Source organism: Bufo bufo, chromosome 4 (assembly GCF_905171765.1).
Source record: "Bufo bufo chromosome 4, aBufBuf1.1, whole genome shotgun sequence".
NCBI lineage: Eukaryota > Metazoa > Chordata > Amphibia > Anura > Bufonidae > Bufo > Bufo bufo.
This window is the reverse complement of record NC_053392.1, coordinates 45,608,314-45,630,618: the sequence shown is the minus strand read 5'-3', so window position 1 is coordinate 45,630,618 and position 22,305 is coordinate 45,608,314. Positions and strand designations below refer to the sequence as shown.

The window sequence follows — 22,305 nt, the reverse complement described above, 5'->3', positions numbered from 1 at the left end:
GTCGGGTACGGTTTTCACTTAAAAAAATAAAAGCAAACAAAGTTGAAAAAAAAAAATTTAACTCAAAAACTTCAGAACATTTCATCTTTTTATTAAATACATTTTTGCCATATTACAACTAAACAATGCAAAAATATGGCCATGCCTCTCCTTTACAAAAATACTGATTATATGGTTCATCATCATCATCATCTTCATCACACTTATTGGTCATTGCTGCTTTACATCTACAATTCCATATTTACCCCGGAGATGAATCAGTACAAGCTCTTGGTCTTCCTCGTACCTGTCTGGGTCACCGCTTAATATTTACAAGTCTTTTTTTTTTAGTCCCCGTCAGAATTCAGGGAGTGAGCATGAACCTACGGAGCTTAAACAGGACCCGAAATGGCTCAGATGTTGCCCAGATTTTAATAAAATATAGCCAGTAATTTTCCCCAAGTTTTACATGCACTAAAAATACATCAAATAAAAAAACGTAAAAAGCTATAAAGAGCAATAATAAATTATAAAGAAAGTGGACTAAATTTTTTTTTCACTTTATTAAATCAAGAAATAAACAAAAGTTTATGAATTCAATTTAAAATATTTTGGCGTTCGCTTTCAGATAGAAAAAAAAATTAAATCGATAAATGCGGAGTCAAACACTACTCTTCCTCTATAATCTATAGACACATAACTTAAAGGGATTTTCCGAGTGTTTAATACGAATGACCTATCCTCTGAATAAGGCCTCTTGCACATGACCGTATGTATTTTGCAGTCTGCAAAAAAACAGATCCTCAGAAAAAAAAAAAAAAAAAAAGGGATCCGACTGCATTCCGTATTTTGCGGAACGGAACATTTGGCCCTTCATAGAAAAGTCCTATCCTTGTCCGCAATGCGGATAATAATAGGACATGTTCTATTTTTTTGCGGAACGGAAACAGAATGCACATGGAGTACCTTCCGTTTTTTTTTTGCGGACCCATTTAAATGAATGGTTCCGTATACGGTCTGCAAAAAAAAAAAATATAGATTGGACACGGATAGAAAATACGTTTGTGTGCATGAGCCCTAAGTCATCAGTATCTGATCGACAGGGGTCCGACACCTGGCACTCCCGCCGATCAGCTGTTTGAAGAGGCTGCAGCCTTCTTGTAGCTTACCAAGCACAGCGCCATCCATTGTATAGTGGCTATGCTTGGTATTGCAGCTCAGCTTCATTCACTTATAATAGGGATGAGCTGCACCTAGAACGATGAATGTCACTTGAGCGCAGAGCCCTGTGGCGTCTTCAAACAGCTGATTTCCCGAGGTGCCTGGAGTCAGACCCCTGCCGATGGGATACAGATGACCTATCCAGAGGATAGTTCATCAGTATCAAATACTCAGACAACACCTTTTTGATTTTGTCTAAAAAAATAAATAAATCTGGGTTATACCTTTAGGGGGTGCAGCGGTCACACCCAGGTCCTAGTACCTAAAGAGGCCTCTGCCCATAAGACACTAGTGCTCTAAAGGACACTTGCAATGTACACACTCAGCTAGAGAATCTATAGGACATGACCACTGTGCTGCTTCCCTCCATGTACACGGCAATGCCCAACAGGAAGCCATTGGCAGTCCATACGCCAAAGCATGGTGGCATAATCTTGGAGTCCATATGGATCCGGTATAGACCCACGGACTAATATAGGGGCTGCATTATGGCTCCCTATACCCGTCGTGTGCTTGAAACCTTAAGCAACATGGGAAGGAAACTGCAGCATCTTCAAGTAAAGGATTGGAATTATCATCGATATCACATTCAAGTAGCAAGCAGACGATGCAACCCTGTGACCAAGTGTGCAAAAAACGATTGAATAATATCGATAACTTAAAGAAAACTCGTTGCAATGTTGAAAATTAAATTTTTACAGACGATTGGTAGAAGATGAATAACCAGTTTACATACATGTCAAGGACATAGCGCACAGCAAGCCCAATGCACGGAAGCTTTATTTACCAGAGTTTATAACCTAAAGTCATTTTGAAGAGCATCTGTCAGCAGTTTTGTGCCTATGACACTGGCTGACCTGTTACATGTGCGCTTGGCATCTGAAGACATCTGTGTTGGTCCCATGTTCACATGCTGAGAAAAATGATGTTTTAATATAAGAAAATGAGGCTCTAGGAGCAACGGGGGCGTTACCATTACACCTAGAGGCTCTGCTCTCTCTGCAACTGCCGCGCCCTCTGCACTTTGACAGGGCCAGGCAGTGTAAAGGTGATCACACCTGGGCCTGTCAATCAAAGTGGAGCGGGCGCGGCAGTTGGAGAGAGCAGAGCCTCTAGGTGTAACGGTAACGCCCCCGTTGCTCCTAGAGGCTAAATTTGTATATATTAAAACATCATTTTTCTCCGCAATGCGGGCACATATGAACATGGGACTCAGGGCTCATGCACACGACCGTATGTATTTTGCGGTCCGCAAAAAACACGGATGACATCCGTGTGCATTCCGTATTTTGCGGAACGGAACAGCTGGCCCTTTATAGAACAGGACTATCCTTGTCCGTAATGCGGACAATACTAGGACATGTTCCATTTTTTTTGCGGAACGGAAATGGAATACATTTAATTTCTTAGAGTAATAATTGAGGGGGGACATTCATCAAATCTGCTTAGCCAGTTTTGTGGCGTAAAAATGTCTCGCTCAACATTTTGTGCATTTTTTTTTTTTGCGACTTTTGAGGAGCTTCACCACTTTCAGAAGTGGGGCGAAAAGTTGGTCTGGATTACAGATTAGAACACTTGTCTCCTTTATGATGCGCAACTTTTAAAAATGTCGCATCTCCACGCCAGGGAACCCCCTTCCCCCCCCGACATATTGACAGTGGCGAAACCACATCACACGTGCGACAAATTTAATAAAAACAGGGCGTCATAAATTTAGCGCAGGTGCGCAAAGCACCTCCAGTCTAAAAATAATAGCCTCAAACTTAAAATGAGACTCTATAGTTAGAAAGTTTGCTGCCCTCAGCCACCACTAGGGGGAGCTCACTGTATACAATTTATACATGTCAGCTTCTCAGCTCCCCCTAGTGGAGGCTACAGGCGGACAGGGTTTTATAAATTTAGCGACATGACTTTACGGGGGATTTGGAAATCTGTATGAGGAAAATAGCATTCCAGTCGCTTCTAATCTATCCACTGAGAGGTAGAAGGGCCTTCCAATAATAGCAATTAATGAAAAGTCAATGAAACACCCTACCCCCCAAAAAAAAAAAAACTGTTGGGGGTCAGAACAAATGTCCAGAGGGGTCCCAAAGCTCCTAAAGGAGATTCACATTGCAGACATTGATGTCCTATCCCAGCACCATCAGTGTCTGACATGTGAATACCTCTTTAATGGAGAGCTTTGGTCATCTCCCCATTTCTGGAACCCTTTGATTCTTGGCATCGGTGGGCCTCTTGCTCCCATTGCTTCAACTGGCTTGTCGTTATGTATTTTTCGGCAGACTATACCTTAAATGCCACAGATCTATGGACATGGATACAATATAACTACATATATTACAGTTTAGCACCTGGTTTCTGAAGCTCTGCAGTAAGTAACCTCCAGCCACCCAAGAGAATAAACCAAGAAGGTGACAATGACCCCAAAAACACAACTTCAAGTAATAAAACATAGATCCATATACTGGCCTCGTGGCAAGACTTACAACGATTGAGAATATTAGTTTTCCTCCACTGGTGACAGTAGATGTTGAGAGTCATGAACACATGTGTCGGCATCATATACCAGAGTGTATGACACTACAATGATGGAAGTAGCCCGGTGACTGGGTGACTCCCGAAGTTTCGATTAGCTGGCTTGGGCCTGAGCATTGAGACTTTCAGGGCTCAAGTAGCCAAGCATGGTGGTCACCAGTTCTGGTAGGTCGTATTCGTGTTTCCAGCCCCAGTCCTTGCGAGCGTTGCTATCGTCAAAGTTCATTGGCCAGCTATCAGCTGAAGAAGAAAGGAGAGAGGTCAACCACCACGTTAAGGAGGTTAGGTACATTGCCTTCATTTTTTGGGGTATCAACAGGGAGAGTCGACTACACCATTGCCAATCGCCTCTAGTGATGGCTTATTTCCACAAGAAAAAATAAAAATAAAGTCACGCATGTTGAATGCCAACAGCCCAATCCTCATTCCACCGACATCTGCAGACGAGGCAGAGTCAGGACACTATGGTTCCAAAGAGATGGTTAGGTTTGGGCAACATTCATCTAACATGTATGGCATGCCGCAGGGAGAGGATGAGGATCATCCTACTCAAAATCCAAGGGATAGCACAGAACACACAATGAAAAAGTCCACACTACCACTCCCATCATACCCTGACCGCTATCATTTCACACCAGTATAGACCATGTACTTACCAATGGCTTGTCGGACCGCATCCATATTGTAAACGACCTCAAGCTCTGGCAGATGTTTCCTCACTTCTTGGGCCAGCTCTTCGGGGTTGAAGCTCATGGCGTTGATGTTGTATGTCCTCATTGTGAGGGACTCTGCCGGGGCCTCCAGCACCTCCATCGTTGCCCTCAGACAGTCGTCGATGTACATCATTGGCAGGCGGGTGTCCGGTTTCAAGTTGCAGACAAATCTGCCATTCTTGATGGCATCATGGAATATCTGGACAGCATAGTCTACACGGAGAAAACACCCACATATCATTAGACCTCATCTCCTAGCAGCCCCTGCTGGTTCAGCGTCTGTACAGAGTGTGTTCTGTTGAGAGACTTAGGCCTCTTTCACACGGGCGTTGCGGGAAAATGTGCGGGTGCGTTGCGGGAACACACGCGATTTTTCAGCGCGAGCGCAAAACATTGTAATGCGTTTTGCACTCGCGTGAGAAAAATCAAGCATGTTTGGTACCCAAACCCGAACTTCTTCACAGAAGTTCGGGCTTGGGATCGGTGTTCTGTAGATTGTATTATTTTCCCTTAGAACATGGTTATAAAGGGAAAATAATAGCATTCTGAATACAGAATGCATAGTAAAACAGCGCTGGAGGGGTTAAAAAAAATAAATAAATAAATTTAACTCACCTTCGTCCACTTGATCGCGTAGCCCGGCATCTCCTTCTGTCTCCTTTGTTGAATAGGACCTGTGGTGAGCATTAAATACAGGAACAGGACCTTTGATGACGTCACTCCGGTCATCACATGATCCATCACCATGGTAAAAGATCATGTGACGTACCATGTGATGACCGGAGTGACGTCATCAAAGGTCCTGTTCCTGTAATTAATGCTCACCACAGGTCCTATTCAACAAAGGAGACAGAAGGAGATGCCGGGCTACGCGATCAAGTGGACTAAGGCGAGTTAAATTTTTTTATTTATTTTTTTAACCCCTCCAGCGCTGTTTTACTATGCATTCTGTATTCAGAATGCTATTTTCCCTTATAACCATGTTAGAAGGGAAAATAATAATGATCGGGTCTCCACCCCGATCGTCTCCTAGCAACAGTGCGTGAAAATCGCACCGCATCCGCACTTGCTTGCGGATGCTTGCGATTTTCACGCAACCCCATTCACTTCTATGGGGCCTGCGTTGCGTGAAAAACGCAGAATATAGAGCATGCTGCGATTTTCACGCAACGCACAAGTGATGCGTGAAAATCACCGCTCATGTGAACAGCCCCATAGAAATGAATGGGTCGGTATTCAGTGCGGGTGCAATGCGTTCAACTCACGCATCGCATCCGCGCGGAATACTCGCCCGTGTGAAAGGGGCCTTAGGGTTTAGACCAGTGGAAGATTGATATAAAGCTAAGGTATGGGCTGTTCAACTAATGTACAGGTCAGCACAAGGCTGAATTCTAACGGCAGCTCTGGATGTGAGTAGAGTAGTAAAAGTTCCACAATGAGCTAACGTGACAACATTGTACAATGAAATATGGACATTACTGCAAAACCAGGTCTTACCAGTCGTTCCTCCTCCAGGTTGGGAATCAGCAGAAATAATGCCAGGGTACCTGAGACATCGGAAGTCCAGGCCGTACCGATAGTTGTAGTACTGTAGGATGAAGAAAGCACAAGATGTATCCTCGTCCATGACGTTAATGTGCAACATGCTTGATCTCTTTGGCCGGGGTTCTTCCCTGGGATAACCAGTTTATGAAGAAATCTGGCCAATCGTCAAACTCCGACTCCATAAGCATGGGTGGTTCTTCTCATAGGGGAAGTCTACAGATAGCTCAATGTTTGCGTTTTCTGGTTGAGTCTCCCCCCCCCCCCACTATCTATAGAGATAATCTGCATGATAACCCCCATAGAAGTGAATGGAGAGAGCAGCGCATGCGCAGCAACCTCTCCATCCCCAAAGCCCTCGAGAGGCGAGACCAGCCCCTATTGGACATTCATGATTAATAGCTTGGAAAGCAAGAAGTCATACCTCTCCCATTAACTCCGCATGGACTTTTGAGACCCCGTAGATGGTCTTTGGTCTCTGTATACACAGGTCAGGCGTTGGGTTTCTGGGCGAGGTTGGTCCAAATGCCCCAATGGTGCTGGGCACAAACAGGCGTAGACCGTGTTCTGCAGCTATGTCCAGAATATTGTGCAGACCTGAAGACAGTAAAACTGCATTAGTCCTGTCCATATAGAGAGAACAGACCACATAATGACTACTGTACCCATCGTACCGGTTATATTGACCGCCCTGGCCAAAGGAACGTTTGCTTCGCCAACGGCACTGAGCAGGGCGCTGTAGTGTATTAACCAGGTGATCCGATTGTTCACCACTATCTCACGGAGGTTTTTATAGTCCAAGATGTCGGAGTAAATGAAAGGTCCTAAGAACGAGAACAGGGAAGTCATTACAAAAAATGTACATTTCAGCTCAGTAGAACATGGTCAGGTGATCCACAGGCACCACCAGATAGTCCGACCTCATGAAACTGATATGGATACAGTAGAGTACCTTGGACTATCTGCTGTCAGGGGAAGGGAAGCACATCTATAGATCTAAACATGCCTACTAATAGTAGAAATGTCCATTCATTTCTGTGGGTGCCATGAACTGGCGTAACTATAGGGGGTCGCAGCGGTCGCAGTTGCGACTGGGCCCCTAAGCCAGAGGTCAGATGACTGCAGCGCGGGCCCTGAGAAGAGAAGACAGCCAGGACAGGGAGAGTGGCATCAGGAGAGGCAAGTTACTTTAATTTTTTACAGTCTGATCTGAGGTCTGATATGGAGGTCTAATGGGGGTCAGGAGGTCTGATTTGGGGGTCTGATATGGGGTTCTGGAGAGGTCTAATGGGAGTCTGGAGGTCTAGTGGGAGTCTGGTCTGAGGTATGATATGTGGGTCTGGAGGTCTGATATGGGGTTCTGGAGAGGTCTAATGGGGGTCTGGTCTGAGGTATGATATGTGGGTCTGGAGGTCTGATATGGGGTTCTGGAGAGGTCTAATGGGGGTCTGGTCTGAGGTATGATATGTGGGTCTGGAGGTCTGATATGGGGTTCTGGAGAGGTCTAATGGGGGTCTGGTCTGAGGCATGATATGTGGGTCTGGAGGTCAGATATGGGGTTCTGGAGAGGTCTAATGGGGGTCTGGAGGTCTAGTGGGAGTCTGGTCTGAGGTATGATATGGGGGTGTGGAGGTCTTCAGAGAAGAGAAGTCACTGGATGTGAGAGGTATATATGTGGCGCTGTATGACCTTGTTCTATAGCGCTGTATGTAATGTTTTCCAAGTATGTCTTTAAAGGGGTTGTCCGATTTTTTTCTGTACGAGCGCTGCCTTCTCTGCTCTGTTTACCGGCTCATCACTGCAAATGCTACAGCGAGCGGGTGAACAGAGCAGAGAAAGCGGCTCTCATATCAGCGCTGCCCTCTCTTCAAATAGCTGATCGTCGGGGGTGCCGAAGGACCCCGGGTGATCTGATATTGATGACCTATCCTTTAGAGTGAAGGGGGGGCCCAAGCTGAACTCTTGCACCAGAGCCCATGAGCCTTTAGCTACGCCCCTGGTGCCATGTAATGCATTTTTTGGGGACCCTCCTACTAAAAGGGGTTAATCCAAAGCCGACTACCATGATCCATGTGTGACACACATGGCATTGTAGTGTATCTCTCTATTGTATCTCTACACAACTGACACTTACCGCTATAAAACACATTGTCCGGAGGTTTTCGGATGTCAGAGAGGATCACATTATTGTTGCCGAAACGTTTCCTGTAACCAAAGAGAGACAATGTCGGACACTGACTAATGTGACCTGTTGTACAAAACAAGAAAAACATGGCTGCCCCCCCCCTTAAACAACACCACACCTGTCTATAGGTAGTGTTTGGCATTGCAGTTGAGTCCCATTCCCTTTAATGAAGCTGAGCTGCAGTACCAGACACAACCCGTAGACCGGTGTAGCACTGTTCCCGAGACAAGACCATATTACAACGTGAGGGAATAAGGGTCTCTGCCATAGGAAAGAGGGAAAATATTGAGGGACCCAATACCACCAGCTCCTGTGAAGCTTATATTGGGAACATATACAGTACTACTAACATCTATTATGGTCGGCTTTGTATATTTATTAGGCAGTTGTTGTCAGTGTCCTACACATGGGCAGGTATCCCACCAACCGTCAAAGAGAGGTCCAATCCTTCCCATTTTATGTCTAATTAGCTCCCCTCCAGAAAGAAGACAATGCCGACCCATTAACGAGCCGTGAAACATGAGGGTTTTCTTCCTTCAAGACTCCCTATACCAGCTGGATCTCCTTAAGGAGAACAGTAGCCCTTGAGAGACATGACAGAAGGTAGTACAATTGACCTCTTCTAATAACGGGGATCCCTCAAGAATTCTTCCCACCAGATCAGACTAAAATCGTGCCTTGCAAAGACAAGTCTCAGAAAGCCAAGTAGAATCTAAGAACACGGCACTATAACCACCATATAACATAGGGCAGTAGCAGGTCGTACCTCAATAGCTTTGCAAGTCCAACTCCCAGTTGACCTAATCCTCCTGTAAAGTAAACCACAAACATTAAATACGTGCACCCATCGCTATAACCTACAAGGTCATGACTGGAGACCTTCTCCGGTTACATTCTTTGGATTCCAAGGAGATCTAAACAATGCATTGAGAGTGTAACAAAAGGTGCGGTTGTTAAAGGGGTTATCCAATATCATAAACAGCCCCCCCATGTGCCGCGATGCTAGGGAGGCTTGTCCCCGCCTGCCATTGGCACCTCTCTCCCCCCCCCCCCCCTCCTCCCAGACACCGGATGTTTACATCCGTGTACAAGGAGAAGCAGCAGTGGCGGTGCGGGGACCAGGAGCGCTGCGGGAAGCAGGGTAAGTATATTCCTTTTGAGGGGCCCGGCACATATGGGGGGGGGGGGCTGTTTATGATATTGGATAACCCCTTTAAGTAAACATAAGTCAGGGTGGAAGGATGAGAAGTTGTCTTGAATGCTCCTGAATGGCAATCATAGGTCGGAATCACTAGGTCACACTAAGAAACTGAACCTCTGGGGGGGGTTGGGAAATTACTGTTTGTAGTCAAGCAACGGGGTATTTATAATGTGTAGTGCCCAACTTCATGCCCATGGGACTAACCAAAAAAATAAAAATAAAAAATAAAAATAGTGAAGAGCATTGCTTGGAGGATCAGGAGAAAGAAATCCTGCCATCTAAAGGAAGGGGCAGTCATACAGGTAAGGAAGAGCTAAAGGGAAAAGTTCATGAAGAGTGAAAGGCAGGAAAGACAATGAAGAAGGGCACAATGCAGGGGAGACAACGGAAAGGAAATGGCAAAGAAGATATGGAAAGGGAAAGGCAAGAGAGATATAGTCAAGAAGGTGCACAACAAAGGAGATTACAGGTCGAGAGAAAAAGGCGAAGAGGAAGACAAAGTGCAAGGGAAAGGAAGGGGCAGTCATACAGGTAAGGAAGAGCTAAAGGAAAAAGATCATGAAGAGTGAAAGGCAGGAAAGACAATGAAGAAGGGCACAATGCAGGGAAGACACTGGAAATGAAATGGCATAGAAGAGATGGAAAGGAAAGGCAGGAGAGACAGTCAAATAGGCAGAATACAGAGAACATGAAGAGGTCATAATGTAGGGGGCAAAAAAAGCCAAATAATAAAATAATATGCAAAAAAAAAAGCAGGAACACAACAAGGATAGTATAATGCAGGGAAGACACTGGAAAGGAAACAGTAAAGAGATGTAAGGGAAAAGAAGAAAAGACTGTCGAATAGGCAGAATACAGAGAACATAAAAAGGTCGTAATGTAGAGGAAAGAATAAACTGCAACGAAAAGGACAATATGCAAGGGAAAGGCAGGGACGTAATGAAGGAGGCACAATGCAGGGGAGACACTGGTAAGGAAATGGGGGGGGGAAGTAATGAAGGGAGAGTAAAATAGGCACAATACAGGAGAGAATATAAAGAGGTCATAATGCAGGGGGAAGGAAAAAGCAAAAGGGCATGATGCTGGACAGGAGAAGTCAGGAGGACCTGGTGAAGAGGCAATACAACGTGGTCACAGGAGGGGCAGAAGGAAGTCTCACCAGTGATCAGCACCCGAGGGTGGTCAGTCTCCGAGAAGGACACAGAGTGGAAGCTGGCATCCGACGTCACCTGGCGGGGTGAAAAGCCAATGAAACGAACAGAGGTGACAGTCTGACATCCGCAGACAGGGCTCTGCAGCACCTGCTTGATCGTCCTCGTTAACGTCCGTACAACAGGCATTCTGAAATAGAGAAGAGGGACAGACAAGGGTCACACTCACGGGGAACATTATTTATTTTTTTGCCACAGTGCCTTCCGAGGCTATTGATCCAACTTCAGTGCTGTATGTTCATGTTTTTGGGGTTTTTTACGCAGATTTTAGTGCAAATTCTGCTCGTAAGATCTGCACACAGAATGCATGCAATCCACCTCCACTGATTTCAATGGGAAAACTGCTCAGTCATTTACACAGAGTTTTTATTTTATTTTTGGTGTTCATCCTTGGTGCAGATTCTGCATCGATACAACATCCAAACTTCCCATCGAAATGGGCAAGATCAAAAACCACATGGAATTTTGAAGCAGATTCAGCTGTTTTTTCAACACAGAAAAAAACGTTAGGTCACGTTAGGTTTGCAGAGCGAGGGGGTCTATGGCATGTGTGTGGAAGGCAGGCAGCTGAAGGGTTAACGCGTGGGTTAGGAAGCCCTCTTTTTGCTTTAAAGTTGCTAGCGTGGCAAGGGAAAGGCAGTATGCAGGAGCTCACGTAATCCTGAATGTGAAGCCCAACGGTGCTCACGTGCCCAACTATACCATAGACTGGGTCATTCCAGGTCCCTGAATGGTCTACGAGATGAGCTGGAGACCACCACCATCCTATTATGAAACAAAATCAAACGTTCTGCAAGTCAGCCATCCAATCCCTCACCATCATCTGCGCTTGCCCTGAGTGAATAGGAACCTTCTTGCGTCCCCGAATTTACAAAATTTGCTACAATTGTTTCTGAGCGAAATACAATAGAAAACCCCCATCTTGATTCAATGTATCAATGCAGGGACAACTAGAGGGGGGTGCATGGAGGTCTGTGAGACTGACAGCAAGGGAAAGATCTTGAGAATCGTTAGAAATTGAAACAGAAAGTCTACGAGAAAGTTGCAGAGATTTTCATGGGAATTGGACTTGAGCAAGACTGGAAACCCCTTTGAAGAAGACGACGACTCAATATATTACAAGCTCTTCCTCCTTCTAATAACCAGTATATAATAATTTCTAGGAGTGACCAGGATGATGGAGAACGGTATGTCCTTGACGGCTGGTAAAACAGGAATCGTGACCTCCATTCTCTTTATAGATGGTTTCACCATCTCCTTCCCATTACACCCAATGGTCCTCCAAGCTGAATCCAGTCCATCATCTTCTCGGGTCTATCCATTACTGGTCGGAGCTTCTCCTTATGCCAAAGCCAACGAAGACCTCACATTAGGAAGGGTCCATTATATACTACTAATCATCCATGCGACGCCAATTTCTCTACAGCAGGTCTACAGAGGAGCAGTGTTAAAGGGCAACTCCACCTGCCCAGGGTCGAGAAGACCAGCACATGCCGCAGTCAACCAATGTACGCACATAGAAATGTGTACATGTCAAGTAACCCTTAACAGATGTTGCAGAGCTGAGTAGGTTCTGCACAATTCGGCAATTAAATCTTTAACCCCCCCCCCACTAGAAGTTTTTTTTAGGTGTGAACAGAGCCTGCAAAAAGACCCCCATATCTCGGCTACTGTGAGGGTAGATGATGAGGGTTACAGACTCAGGTTCTGTTCACAGACTCAGCTCTGCTACATCCGCGCCAGAGGAATGCACGCGCAGAAATAATTAAAGGGACAGTCTACGCTAGGCATAAAGCTACACCGCACAGTCCTGCAAGAAAGAAAGAACGGCCGCAGCGTCTGCTCTCGCCTTACCTCACTTGCTCTACGTTTGCTCCTTAACAAGAGCAGAACCCGTCTGCCTTTTTATAGGACACATCCTCTAAATGCCACCAATCAGGAGCAGAGTGGGGGTAGGAGTTGTCCCCTACGTCACAGGGTGGAGAGGTGTGAGGCAGAACATGACCAGCGCGCACACACACACACGTCTCAGCTGCTCCAGGAATCTGCAGACAGGCTTGCGACACTCTTCCCCGAACCAAACCGCATCACTGCAGGGGGAGGTTCGCCCCCATCTTACACAACCCTTTGCCTTTTCTACGAAATATCTGTTCCTGGGAAAGTTGGGTGACCACCAATATAGCCGCCCCCGCCAGAACATGTATAACTAGGCTGTCTGCATGTGACAACAGCTGAAGGACTTTCTTCCCCCCCTTCCCCCCCAAGTTCCTTTACTTTCACACTAGCGTTTTTCTTTTCCGGCGATGAGTTCCGTCCTAGGGGCTCAAATCCGCAAAAGAACTGATCAGTTTTATCCCAATGCATTCTGAATGTATTGACTGATGAGCAGCCATTTGTAACATTTCTGCTTGCTGTCAGCGAATGGATACATCCAGAGGCAGAAAAACCAACCCCACACTGATCACGTCCACGCGCTCCATAATCTACCCAAGAACCGTGACTCGAGCGTGGTTTATTCGTTTTGTACCCGCATTAAGACTTTATCATTAGTTTTTTTTTTTGTTTTTTTAGGTCCAACGCCGTTTTAGAAGCTCCATTCCCTGATAAAGAGCGCCAAATCCCCTGCATAGATATGAAAAACAAATCAAGTGACAATTCTGGCTGCCTGCAGACACCACTAGGGGGAGCTTACCGCATACTGGTTATACATAGCACTAAACAATAAGTCAGTATGCGGCAAAGCTCCCCCTAGTGGTGACTGCAGGTAATCTTTATATAGTTATGTAGGGCATTTGGAGCCCTGTATCAGAGCTCCAACCAATAGACAGAAATATTAGGAGTCTAAATCACCCCAGAGATGTTGGGTCCCACCACACAGTCGTGGGCAATTTTTTTAAATTTTAGTAAGTACCATCATAATCCCAGAGAGGATAGATAATAAACCCCCGGACATAGCAGCAGAGGTCCCTCCGAGGCTAATCTTTCTTTTTGCTCCTGCCTACACCGCCACTGATTCACACAGCCTCACACCCTATGAGGTCACACACATAGCGTTATATACCGGCAGCTACACCCATGCAATCTGCACATTGTTTACTGCTGGGAAGAGGAAAAAAAAAAAATTTAGATTTTTATTATATTTTATTATTGCGCTTTGGTTTTTTTATGTCAGTGTACAGGCAGTGGCTCTGCAGCTACTATGGAACTACAAGTCCCTGCACACCCACCACAAGACCCACAGATCCCCCGACGAGTCGCCTAAAGCTGGACACTCAGATTAGATACAGATCAGCCGAGCCTGCCGATTTTTGAAGGACCTGAATTTTATCTCACCCTCCGTCGGTGTACACCGCCCACACCCATCCAACGCCAACCTACCCAATCCCAAATGATCACAGGAAGCTTTATCTACATATCCAGGCAGAAAACCACTAGTCACCGCCCGGTTACTGCTCATGGATTTTCATCTATTCAGCAGAAGGCACAGCAGACCGATGACATCACAAGAGCAGTCATGATGTCACTTAGGCTACTTTCACACTAGCGTTTTTGCTGGATCCGGCAAAAACACTTCCGTTACTGATAATACAACCATCGGCATCCGTTATCTGTAACATAGCCAAGACGGATCCGTCATTAACTCCATTGAAAGTCAATGGGGGACGGATCCGTTTTCTATTGTGTCAGAGAAAACGGATCCGTCCCCATTGTCTTGCTCCGCATCCCAGGACGGAAAGCAAACCGCAGCATGCTGCTCTCCGGTATGAGAACGGATTCTGGAGCGTTCAGTTCTGTTTTGTCCCCATTGACAATGAATGGGGACAAAACGGAAGCGGTTTTTATCCGGTATTGAGACCCTATGACGGATCTCAATACCGCAAAATAGAAACGCCAGTGTGAAACAGAACAATTGGTGCCAGTCACTGGGTCTCACAGATCAGGGGTCGCTATTCCAGCACTGCCCTGTTACTCCCCTCTTTAACGCCAGCGAGCGCTCCGTACAGTATTGGGGCTCATTCACACGAACGTGTGCTGCCTGTTGCCGTATTGCGGAAGCACGGAACAGAACACTACGCAGTGCTTTCTGGAGTTCCGTTCCGTGCCTCCGCACCGCAAAAAGATAGAACTTGCTCTATCTTTTTTTTTGCGGAAGGGACGGATCGCGGACCCATTCAAGTGAATGGGTCTGCGATCGCCATGTGGCTGCCCCACGGACTGTGCCCGCGCAATTTGCGGTCCACAGCACGGGCTTCACACGGTCGTGTGAACGAGCCCTTAGAATGTATTGGCTCCTATGAGCCGAAGTTATAACTTCGCGAAGTCTCGCGGGACTTCAGAAATTAATTTCTACTGTTAAAAACCTTTTACCGAACTCGATTTCGGTTCCAAGTGGTCCCTTTTTTTGGCTCCTGAATTAGGCGCATAAACAGTCTTATTTCTACTCCGCTCCTGACCAGGCTTATTTTTCCCGTCAGTTTCGAGGAGGGGGGGGGGACTTGCGCAATTATTATAATTTTTTTACATTGACAGAGGTAGAGTTGCGGCATTTTTCCTGTTTTCCTGCGCAAGCCAATGAGACAAGTCTTAGTGAATTTGAACCTGTCTTACACAAAAACAACCACTAGAGGTCAGACTGAAACCAAAAGAGAAATAATAAATGAGGCAAATTAAAGACAGGCGTTGTCAATATGCCCATTTTTCTTTTTTATTGCAGTCTGTCTTACCTATGACCGATTCCCTAAAATAAAAAAGGGGTTTTCCCCAAAATCAAAGACAGCGCCACCCCTGTCTATAGGCCGCCAGTGGTATTGCAGCCTAGCTGCCATGCTGGTCCCACATCCAGAACTGTTTGTAGATATAAAAAAGGTGGTATCGCTGGAACTGTACCAACCTGGAGAATGAAGGTAACTGGTCAGTTTAACGGCGTAGGGAACGCAGTAAAAACAAAACCCAAAAAACATTTTTTTCCCAATTCCATCCCCATCGTATGCAATATTAAATGGTGCCATTAGAAAGTACAACTTGTCCTGCGAAAAATAAGCTCCTCTACGACTATGTGAACAAAAAAAAAAACGGAAATGCAAAAACGTAAAATGGCCTGGTCCTGAAAGAGTTAAATATAGACTTTGAATTAAAGGGCTTTCTCAAATATCATTAGTTTCAAGTGGTTAAAGGGGTCCTCTAGGCCACAGATGTTGACGGCCCTTCATCAGGATGGGTTCTCCGCGCGCCCCCGCCGATCAGCTGTTTTTGTGGCAGAAGGCTCCATCCTGAACCCCCCGCTCCCGTTCACTTGACTGGAAGCTGAGCTGCAGTACCCGGCACGACCACTACACAGTGTGTGGCAATGTTTGCTGTATAGATTCTCACCCCGTGGCAGCCCAAATCAGCTGATCGGCGGGGGGTGCTGGGTGTCATCCGGAGGATAGGCCATCTCTCTCTGGAGCCCGGAGAACCCCTTTAAGTAGGAAAACACCACAGAGATAATAAAACGTCAGCAGGATCATTTTTCTCAATTTATTTTGTAGTTTCTACTGCGTTAGGTAACCAGTTAACAGCAGATTTGGTTAGGCGTGGGTTAATCGGCCTGCTTGCTGACGGTTTCCACTAACACCGAAACATCAATTAAGACATGACAACGCTGCCGAAATGTACAATCCTGACCAGATTAACCATCCAGATGCTGGATCGGACTACACAGGGACAGTCAGCTATCACCCAACCCCCCACCCCCGCGGCCACGTACAGGTGGGGATTACACGCAGCAGTCAGTGCGGTCATACAGGATAAGCCTGCAGCCGCCATAAACCGGTGACAAGAATTTAACAAGATCAGACTGATTCCAACCAGCCGAGACCTTCAGTATGTCACACTCCATTACATGAATATATGCGCAGATGTAGCAGAGCCGAGTAGGTCATCGAGAAGGTTCTTTTAGGAAAACCGCACAGATCACACGTTGCGACACCCTGATACATTGTTTTTACATGACAAACACTGCTCTGCTAGATCTCCATAGGCGATAAGCGTCCGATTGGTGGGGGTCTTACTGTCCGGGAAAACGAGGGGGGGGGGGGGGTTCTGTGTCTCATTGAATGAATGGAGCGGTGGTCGGGATCAGAAACCCGCGGAAACACTCAGAAGCGCTTCTGTGGGCTTTCGGGTCAACGCAAAAGATAAGACATGTCCTATCCTTTGCCGCATCTTGCGGATCGTGGGACCATGCAAGTCAATGGGTCTGCAACACGGAGCCCTTTGAAAGCTATCCGCTTGCTGTCAATGAATGAGATCATCAAATGACCCCCACCGATCGGATACTGATAACCACAAACCCGAGGAAGGGCTCTCAATATCTGTAGCCCAGAGAACCCCTTTAAAACCTGTTCAGACCTAATACAATCTCACAGCTGAGGGTTTGCTACTAGAGATGAGCGATTTGTTTACTGGTAAAAGCAGAATTGCGTTATGGATTCCGTTACCCCGGACCATAATGCAATTCTATGACGGAATGCCTTTAGAGGCATTCCGTTATTCATTCCGTCATAATAGAAGTCTATGGGCTGCAGAACGGATCCGTCCCGTTTCCCGTTATGCAGGAGAGGACTCCTCTAAAGGCATTCCGTTATGCATTCCGTCATAGAATTGCGTTATGGTCCGTGGTAACGGAATCCGTAACGCAATTCTGCTTTTACCAGTAAACAAATCGCAAACGAATTTCAAAATATGAAATCCGCTCATCTCTATTTGCTACATTTGTGTCCAGAAGTGAGGAATTTTTTGGGAAAAGAAAAAAAACAAAAACAAAGAATCATTTTCCACACAAATCAATCATCGACATTATCAATGTTCCTCTTTTTACAACTTTAATCCCTACCCCAGGACTTCCTCCCCTCCCCTCCTCTCCTCGCGATGAGTCTCCTATCCCATCTGTCAACAAGGACGGGGCAGGGATGACGATGGGGAAACTTAAGACTTCTAAATCCCCCATACCTCATTCCATTTCTCCTTAATCTTTCTTTCTTTATTTAGGATATCTTCATATTTCTGGATCTTATTGACCAGATTTCACCATGTACGCACACTAGGGATATCTCGTGAGAACCAGACTCGTGTAATTAAAAGTCTCGCCAAGAACATTTTAAGGCCTCCTGTGCACCCTCCTGTGCGGGGCGCGCACCCTCCTGTGCGGGGCGCAGGCCTAATCAAGAGAATCTTTTTATACTTCTAACGTTTGACCTGGGAGAGATCCCCCAGTATCCAGCTTTCCGCCGTGTATGGAATCACTACTTTCAGTTTTTTGGGTAATAAATTTAGCTATTGACTCCCAATATTCTGTTCACAAAACCAAAACATATGTAAATAATCAGCCCCAGGCGAATCGCACCGCGGACCATCAGACGTATTTCTCAACCCACATTTATTAAGCCGTACCGGGGTGAAATCTACTTTGTGTATAATATTAAATTGAACCAAAACAGGATTAAAATTGTGTGACAAAAACCTTAAATTAGACGTTCTATTTCCACCAATCATCTGATTGGATCATTGACCAATCAGATCCCCGAGCGCTTTGTCCGAGGGGGAACTTGAATTATTAAATGGTGCTTCAAGGAGCAATTTATAAAGTTGAGAGATCTTCGGCTGGGTTCACACGGGCGAGATTTCCGCGCGGGTGCGATGCGTGAGGGTGAACGCATTGAACCCGCACTGAATCCGGACCCATTCATTTCTATGGGGCTGTTCACATGAGCGGTGATTTTCCCACATCACTTGTGCGTTGCGTGAAAATCGCAGCATGCTCTATATTGTGCGTTTTTCACGCAATGCAGGCCCCATAGAAGTGAATGGGGCTGCGTGAAAATCGCAAGCAAGTGCGGATGCGGTGCGATTTTCACGCACGGTTGCTAGGATAAAAGTCTATTCACTGTGTTATTTTCCCTTATAACATGGTTATATGGGAAAATATCAGCATTCTTTAATACAGAATGCTAAGTAGAAGGTCAATTGAGGGTTAAAATAAAAAATTTAAAAAAATTAACTCCCCTCCTCCAATTGATGGCGTAGCTGCCGGTCTCCTGTTCTTTCTTCAGGACCTTTAAAGGGACTCTGTCACCACTTTCTAACCCCCCCTTTTAAAAGTATTGTTCTCTCCATGGCGCCCTTGTGATTACAAAGGTGTTGTTATAACATAAATTCGCCGTCTCGTTTTGATAAAAATACCTTTTATCTAACCTGTCAATCTTGTGGATAAGGTGCCCAGGGCGTTTCTGAAGGTCTGAAGCTGCCGCCCGCCGCCGCCGCCGTTGGTGCCCAGCTCCTCCCCTGATCCTTTCAGCGCCGCCTGAATGTAAAGAAATCCGCCTCCGGCTCTCGCTCAGTGCCCCCTCCTCCTTTTCAAAGATCCCGCGCGTGCGCACAGGCCTGTGCCTGATGCGCCCGTGCGGACATTTAGAATCAGCCTCATTGAGCGAAGTGCGCATGCGCGCACTTCGCTCAACCTCCTCATAAGACGAGCACAGGCCTGTGCGCACGCGCGGGATCTTTGAAAAGGAGGAGGGGGCACTGAGCGAGAGCCGGAGGCGGATTTCTTTACATTCAGGCGGCGCTGAAAGGATCAGGGGAGGAGCTGGGCACCAACGGCGGCGGCGGCGGGCGGCAGCTTCAGACCTTCAGAAACGCCCTGGGCACCTTATCCACAAGATTGACAGGTTAGGTAAAAGGTATTTTTATCAAAACGAGACGGCGAATTTATGTTATAACAACACCTTTGTAATCACAGGGGCGCCATGGAGAGAACAATACTTTTAAAAGGGGGGGTTAGAAAGTGGTGACAGAGTCCCTTTAATAACATCACTGTGCTCATCACATGATCCATCACCATGGTGATGGACCATGTGATGAGCGTCACCACAGGTCCTTTGACAGGTCCTGAAGAAAGAACAAAAGACCGGTGTAACGTTACATTACCCTACTTCGTGAGATTACCCTACCTCGTAACTTCCGGTCGCACCGGAAATGACGTGAGGAGGCGTGCCGGAGTTGTGCCGATTTGCGCATGCGCAAAACGACGGTTTAGGGAAATCTCACAGCGGAGTTCAGTTGGACACCAGGACACTGCGCATGCGCCGGAGAGCCTCACCAGCCTTAGGGTAGTGAAAAATTACGGCCCAGTGCGCAAGCGCGGCTAACTACAGAACATCCATCCGATCTCTGCGCCTGCGCAGAGTGGGGGTAGGGAGATCTGATGGCCATTTTTTCTGTTAAATATATATAAGGTCGTGTGCATGTAGCCTTAAAATAAGGAAGGTTTAGCCCTCCCTGTTCCATCGGCTTATAAAGGTATTTCAGTTTAAGGCTACATGCACGCGACCGTATGTGTTTTGCGGTCTGCAAATTGTGGATCCGTAAGCCATCCGTTTATTTTTGCGGATCCATTGTAACAATGCCTAAAACGGACAAGAATAGGACATGTTCTATATTTTTGCGGGGCTAAAGAACGGACATACGGATGCGGACAGCACACGGTGTGCTGTCCGCATTTTTTGTGGACCCATTGAAATGAATGGGTCCGCATCCTATCCGCAAAAAAAAAACAACGGAACGGACACGGAAACAGAATACGTTTGTGTGCATGTAGCCTTAGATGTACAAAATCTTTAACTTTGGGGGATATCAGCATACCCAAATATTCAAATAAGTCAGAAATCTTAAGCGGATCCGCAATACACGGGCGCCATTCCGTGGGCATTCCGCATCACGGATGCGGACCCAGTCACTTCAATGGGTCCGCAAATCCAGAGTTGCGGAATGGAAGCACGGAACGAAACACTACAGAAGCACTATGGAGCGCTTCCGTGGGGTTTTGTCCCGTACTTCCGTTCCGCAAAAAGATAGAACATGTCCTATCTTTTTGCGGAACGGGCGGTTCACGGACCCATTAAAGTGAATGGGTCCGCGATGCGCTGCGGCTGCCCCACGGTCAGCGTTCATGCATTGCGGCCTGCAATCAACGGGCCGCAGCACGACCACAGGGCGCACTCATTAGGCCTTAGAGGATTCCTAAGTGAGCTTTAGGGCTCGTTCACACAAACGTTTTTGAGTTCCGTATACGGTCCCATTTATTACAATGGTTCCGCAAAAAAAATGTATGTACTCCGTATGCCTTCCGTTTCCGTATTTCCGTTCAAAGATAGAACATGTCCTATTATTGCCTGCAAATCACGTTCCGTGGCTCCATTCAAGTCAACGGGTCCCCCCCCCCCCTCCGTATATCTTCCGAATCCGTTTTTGCAGAACCGTCTATTGAAAATGTTATGCCCAGACCGATTTTTTCTATGTAATTACTGTATACGCCATACGGAAAAACGGAACGGAACCACTACTGAAACAAAAAAACTGATCCGTTAAAAAACGGCCTGCAAAATACTGAAAAAGCCATACGGTCGTGTGAACGAGCCCTTAGTCTGGACTGAGACGTTGTAGTAAGAGGCTACTGCTGAGAAGTCCGTCTACAGGAGAAGCAGCCGTGTCCGTTCTTACAGGTTTTCAGTCTCTAGATAAAATGAAGAATGCTTTGATTCGCTGACAGCAAGCAGAGATCCCGTCACTTTACAAGAACGGAACCACAAGGTATATCAGCAGGCTGCAGAAGATTACTCAGAATGATACAAGGTGGACAGAGGATCTGTGTAGAAACGCTGACAGAGGCGTACGCTGCATGCGCAGATGTAGCAGAGCTGAACAATTCTGCTGCAGTTATCAGGTTCATCACCACATTTTCCAGATTCTTGGAGGCTCCTCCGCTCAGTTTTCTGATCCGTTCTGGTTTAGTCAGACTTTCTGGATTATGGGATTCCCAATAATAATAATAATAATAATAATAATAATAATAATAAATAATAATAAATATTTTTTTGCATTATTATATTTTTATTTTGTAATAAAATGCAAACAAAATATATTAAATATTAAATAAAATAATGTAAAATAAAATTTATAATATAATGCAAAATAAAAATAAATAAAATTATATAATAATTAATAAAATAATAATAATATTTCAAAGTCAGGGTATAAGTGGTGAGAGTCCTGGAGGTCCAGCAGGCGTGCGTCCGTCTGCGTCCCACCGAGATCAGTCACATGACCCGATCCCAGCACCATAGAAGCCAATGGAAGAGGCTATGATGTCGGATCAGCTGCGGCACAATGTAACCCCAGGGCCGGTGACCGCTATTATTGCGCCATTTTTTTTTCTGCCCTGAAGTACAGCGGTCACATGACGTGGGAGGGCATCAGCGGATGAGCCCCATCTGGGCAGACATGGCAAGTGTCACTGACTGGGCGACAGTAATGCAAGAATTGCCCAAGTTTTTAGTAAGATCTATAGGAAAGGAGCTTCAAAATTTTTTTAAAAAATTGCATTGTCACATGACCACTGTGTAGGTTCCTCAATGCATCCCTATGGAACACTACTACCACCATCATCCTCATGCCACAGTGCCATCATGTAACTACCCCCTCCCCACATCTCAATCCCTGCTCCTCAGTCTGAGAGCATGCTGGTTCTTGTAGTGCCTCACCAGGAATCAGCAGCAGCACCCTTACCTCCTGTGCTCAGGAATGATCCGGTACACAACCGGTTAATAATCCCCCGTCAGCAGGTATTACATCACCCACCAGCGCAGCGCATATATATCACCGGCAAACCACGTGCGCCTC

At 46.1% G+C, this 22,305-nt stretch overlaps 1 protein-coding gene across 3 annotated transcripts; it reads right to left on the bottom strand.

Moving 5' to 3' along the window:
- Window positions 1-75: 75 nt before the first annotated feature.
- LOC120997192 (L-threonine 3-dehydrogenase, mitochondrial-like) lies at window positions 76-22,256 on the bottom strand. 3 transcript variants are annotated; one of them, XR_005778113.1, is made up of 10 exons: window positions 12,442-12,563; window positions 10,536-10,717; window positions 8,942-8,984; window positions 8,125-8,195; window positions 6,665-6,814; window positions 6,415-6,587; window positions 5,946-6,036; window positions 4,392-4,661; window positions 3,687-3,975; window positions 76-453 (listed from the first exon to the last, which is right to left on the bottom strand). XR_005778113.1 is itself a non-coding variant. In XM_040427178.1 (9 exons), the coding sequence occupies exons 2-9, from the start codon at window positions 10,714-10,716 to the stop codon at window positions 3,830-3,832; spliced, it is 1,125 nt and encodes a 374-aa protein (XP_040283112.1). In that variant the 5' UTR covers window position 10,717; window positions 22,192-22,256; the 3' UTR covers window positions 2,518-3,829. The 3 variants fall into 3 exon arrangements, 2 of the variants coding, with proteins under 2 accessions (XP_040283112.1, XP_040283111.1); XM_040427178.1 differs by lacking the exons at window positions 76-453; window positions 12,442-12,563 and adding an exon at window positions 22,192-22,256 and having other exon boundaries at window positions 2,518-3,975; XM_040427177.1 differs by lacking the exon at window positions 76-453 and having other exon boundaries at window positions 2,518-3,975.
- Between the last annotated feature and the right edge of the window lie 49 nt (window positions 22,257-22,305).

Excerpts from the sequence above, each read along its gene's own strand:
- LOC120997192 (XM_040427178.1), bottom strand. The coding sequence starts at position 10,716 with ATGCCTGTTGTACGGACGTTAACGAGGACGATCAAGCAGGTGCTGCAG. Across the intron at positions 6,815-8,124 it reads GGACAATGTGTTTTATAGCG|GACCTTTCATTTACTCCGAC; the intron begins GTAAGTGTCAGT and ends TCTCGTTCTTAG. Across the intron at positions 4,662-5,945 it reads ACCTGGAGGAGGAACGACTG|ACTATGCTGTCCAGATATTC; the intron begins GTAAGACCTGGT and ends TTCTCCGTGTAG.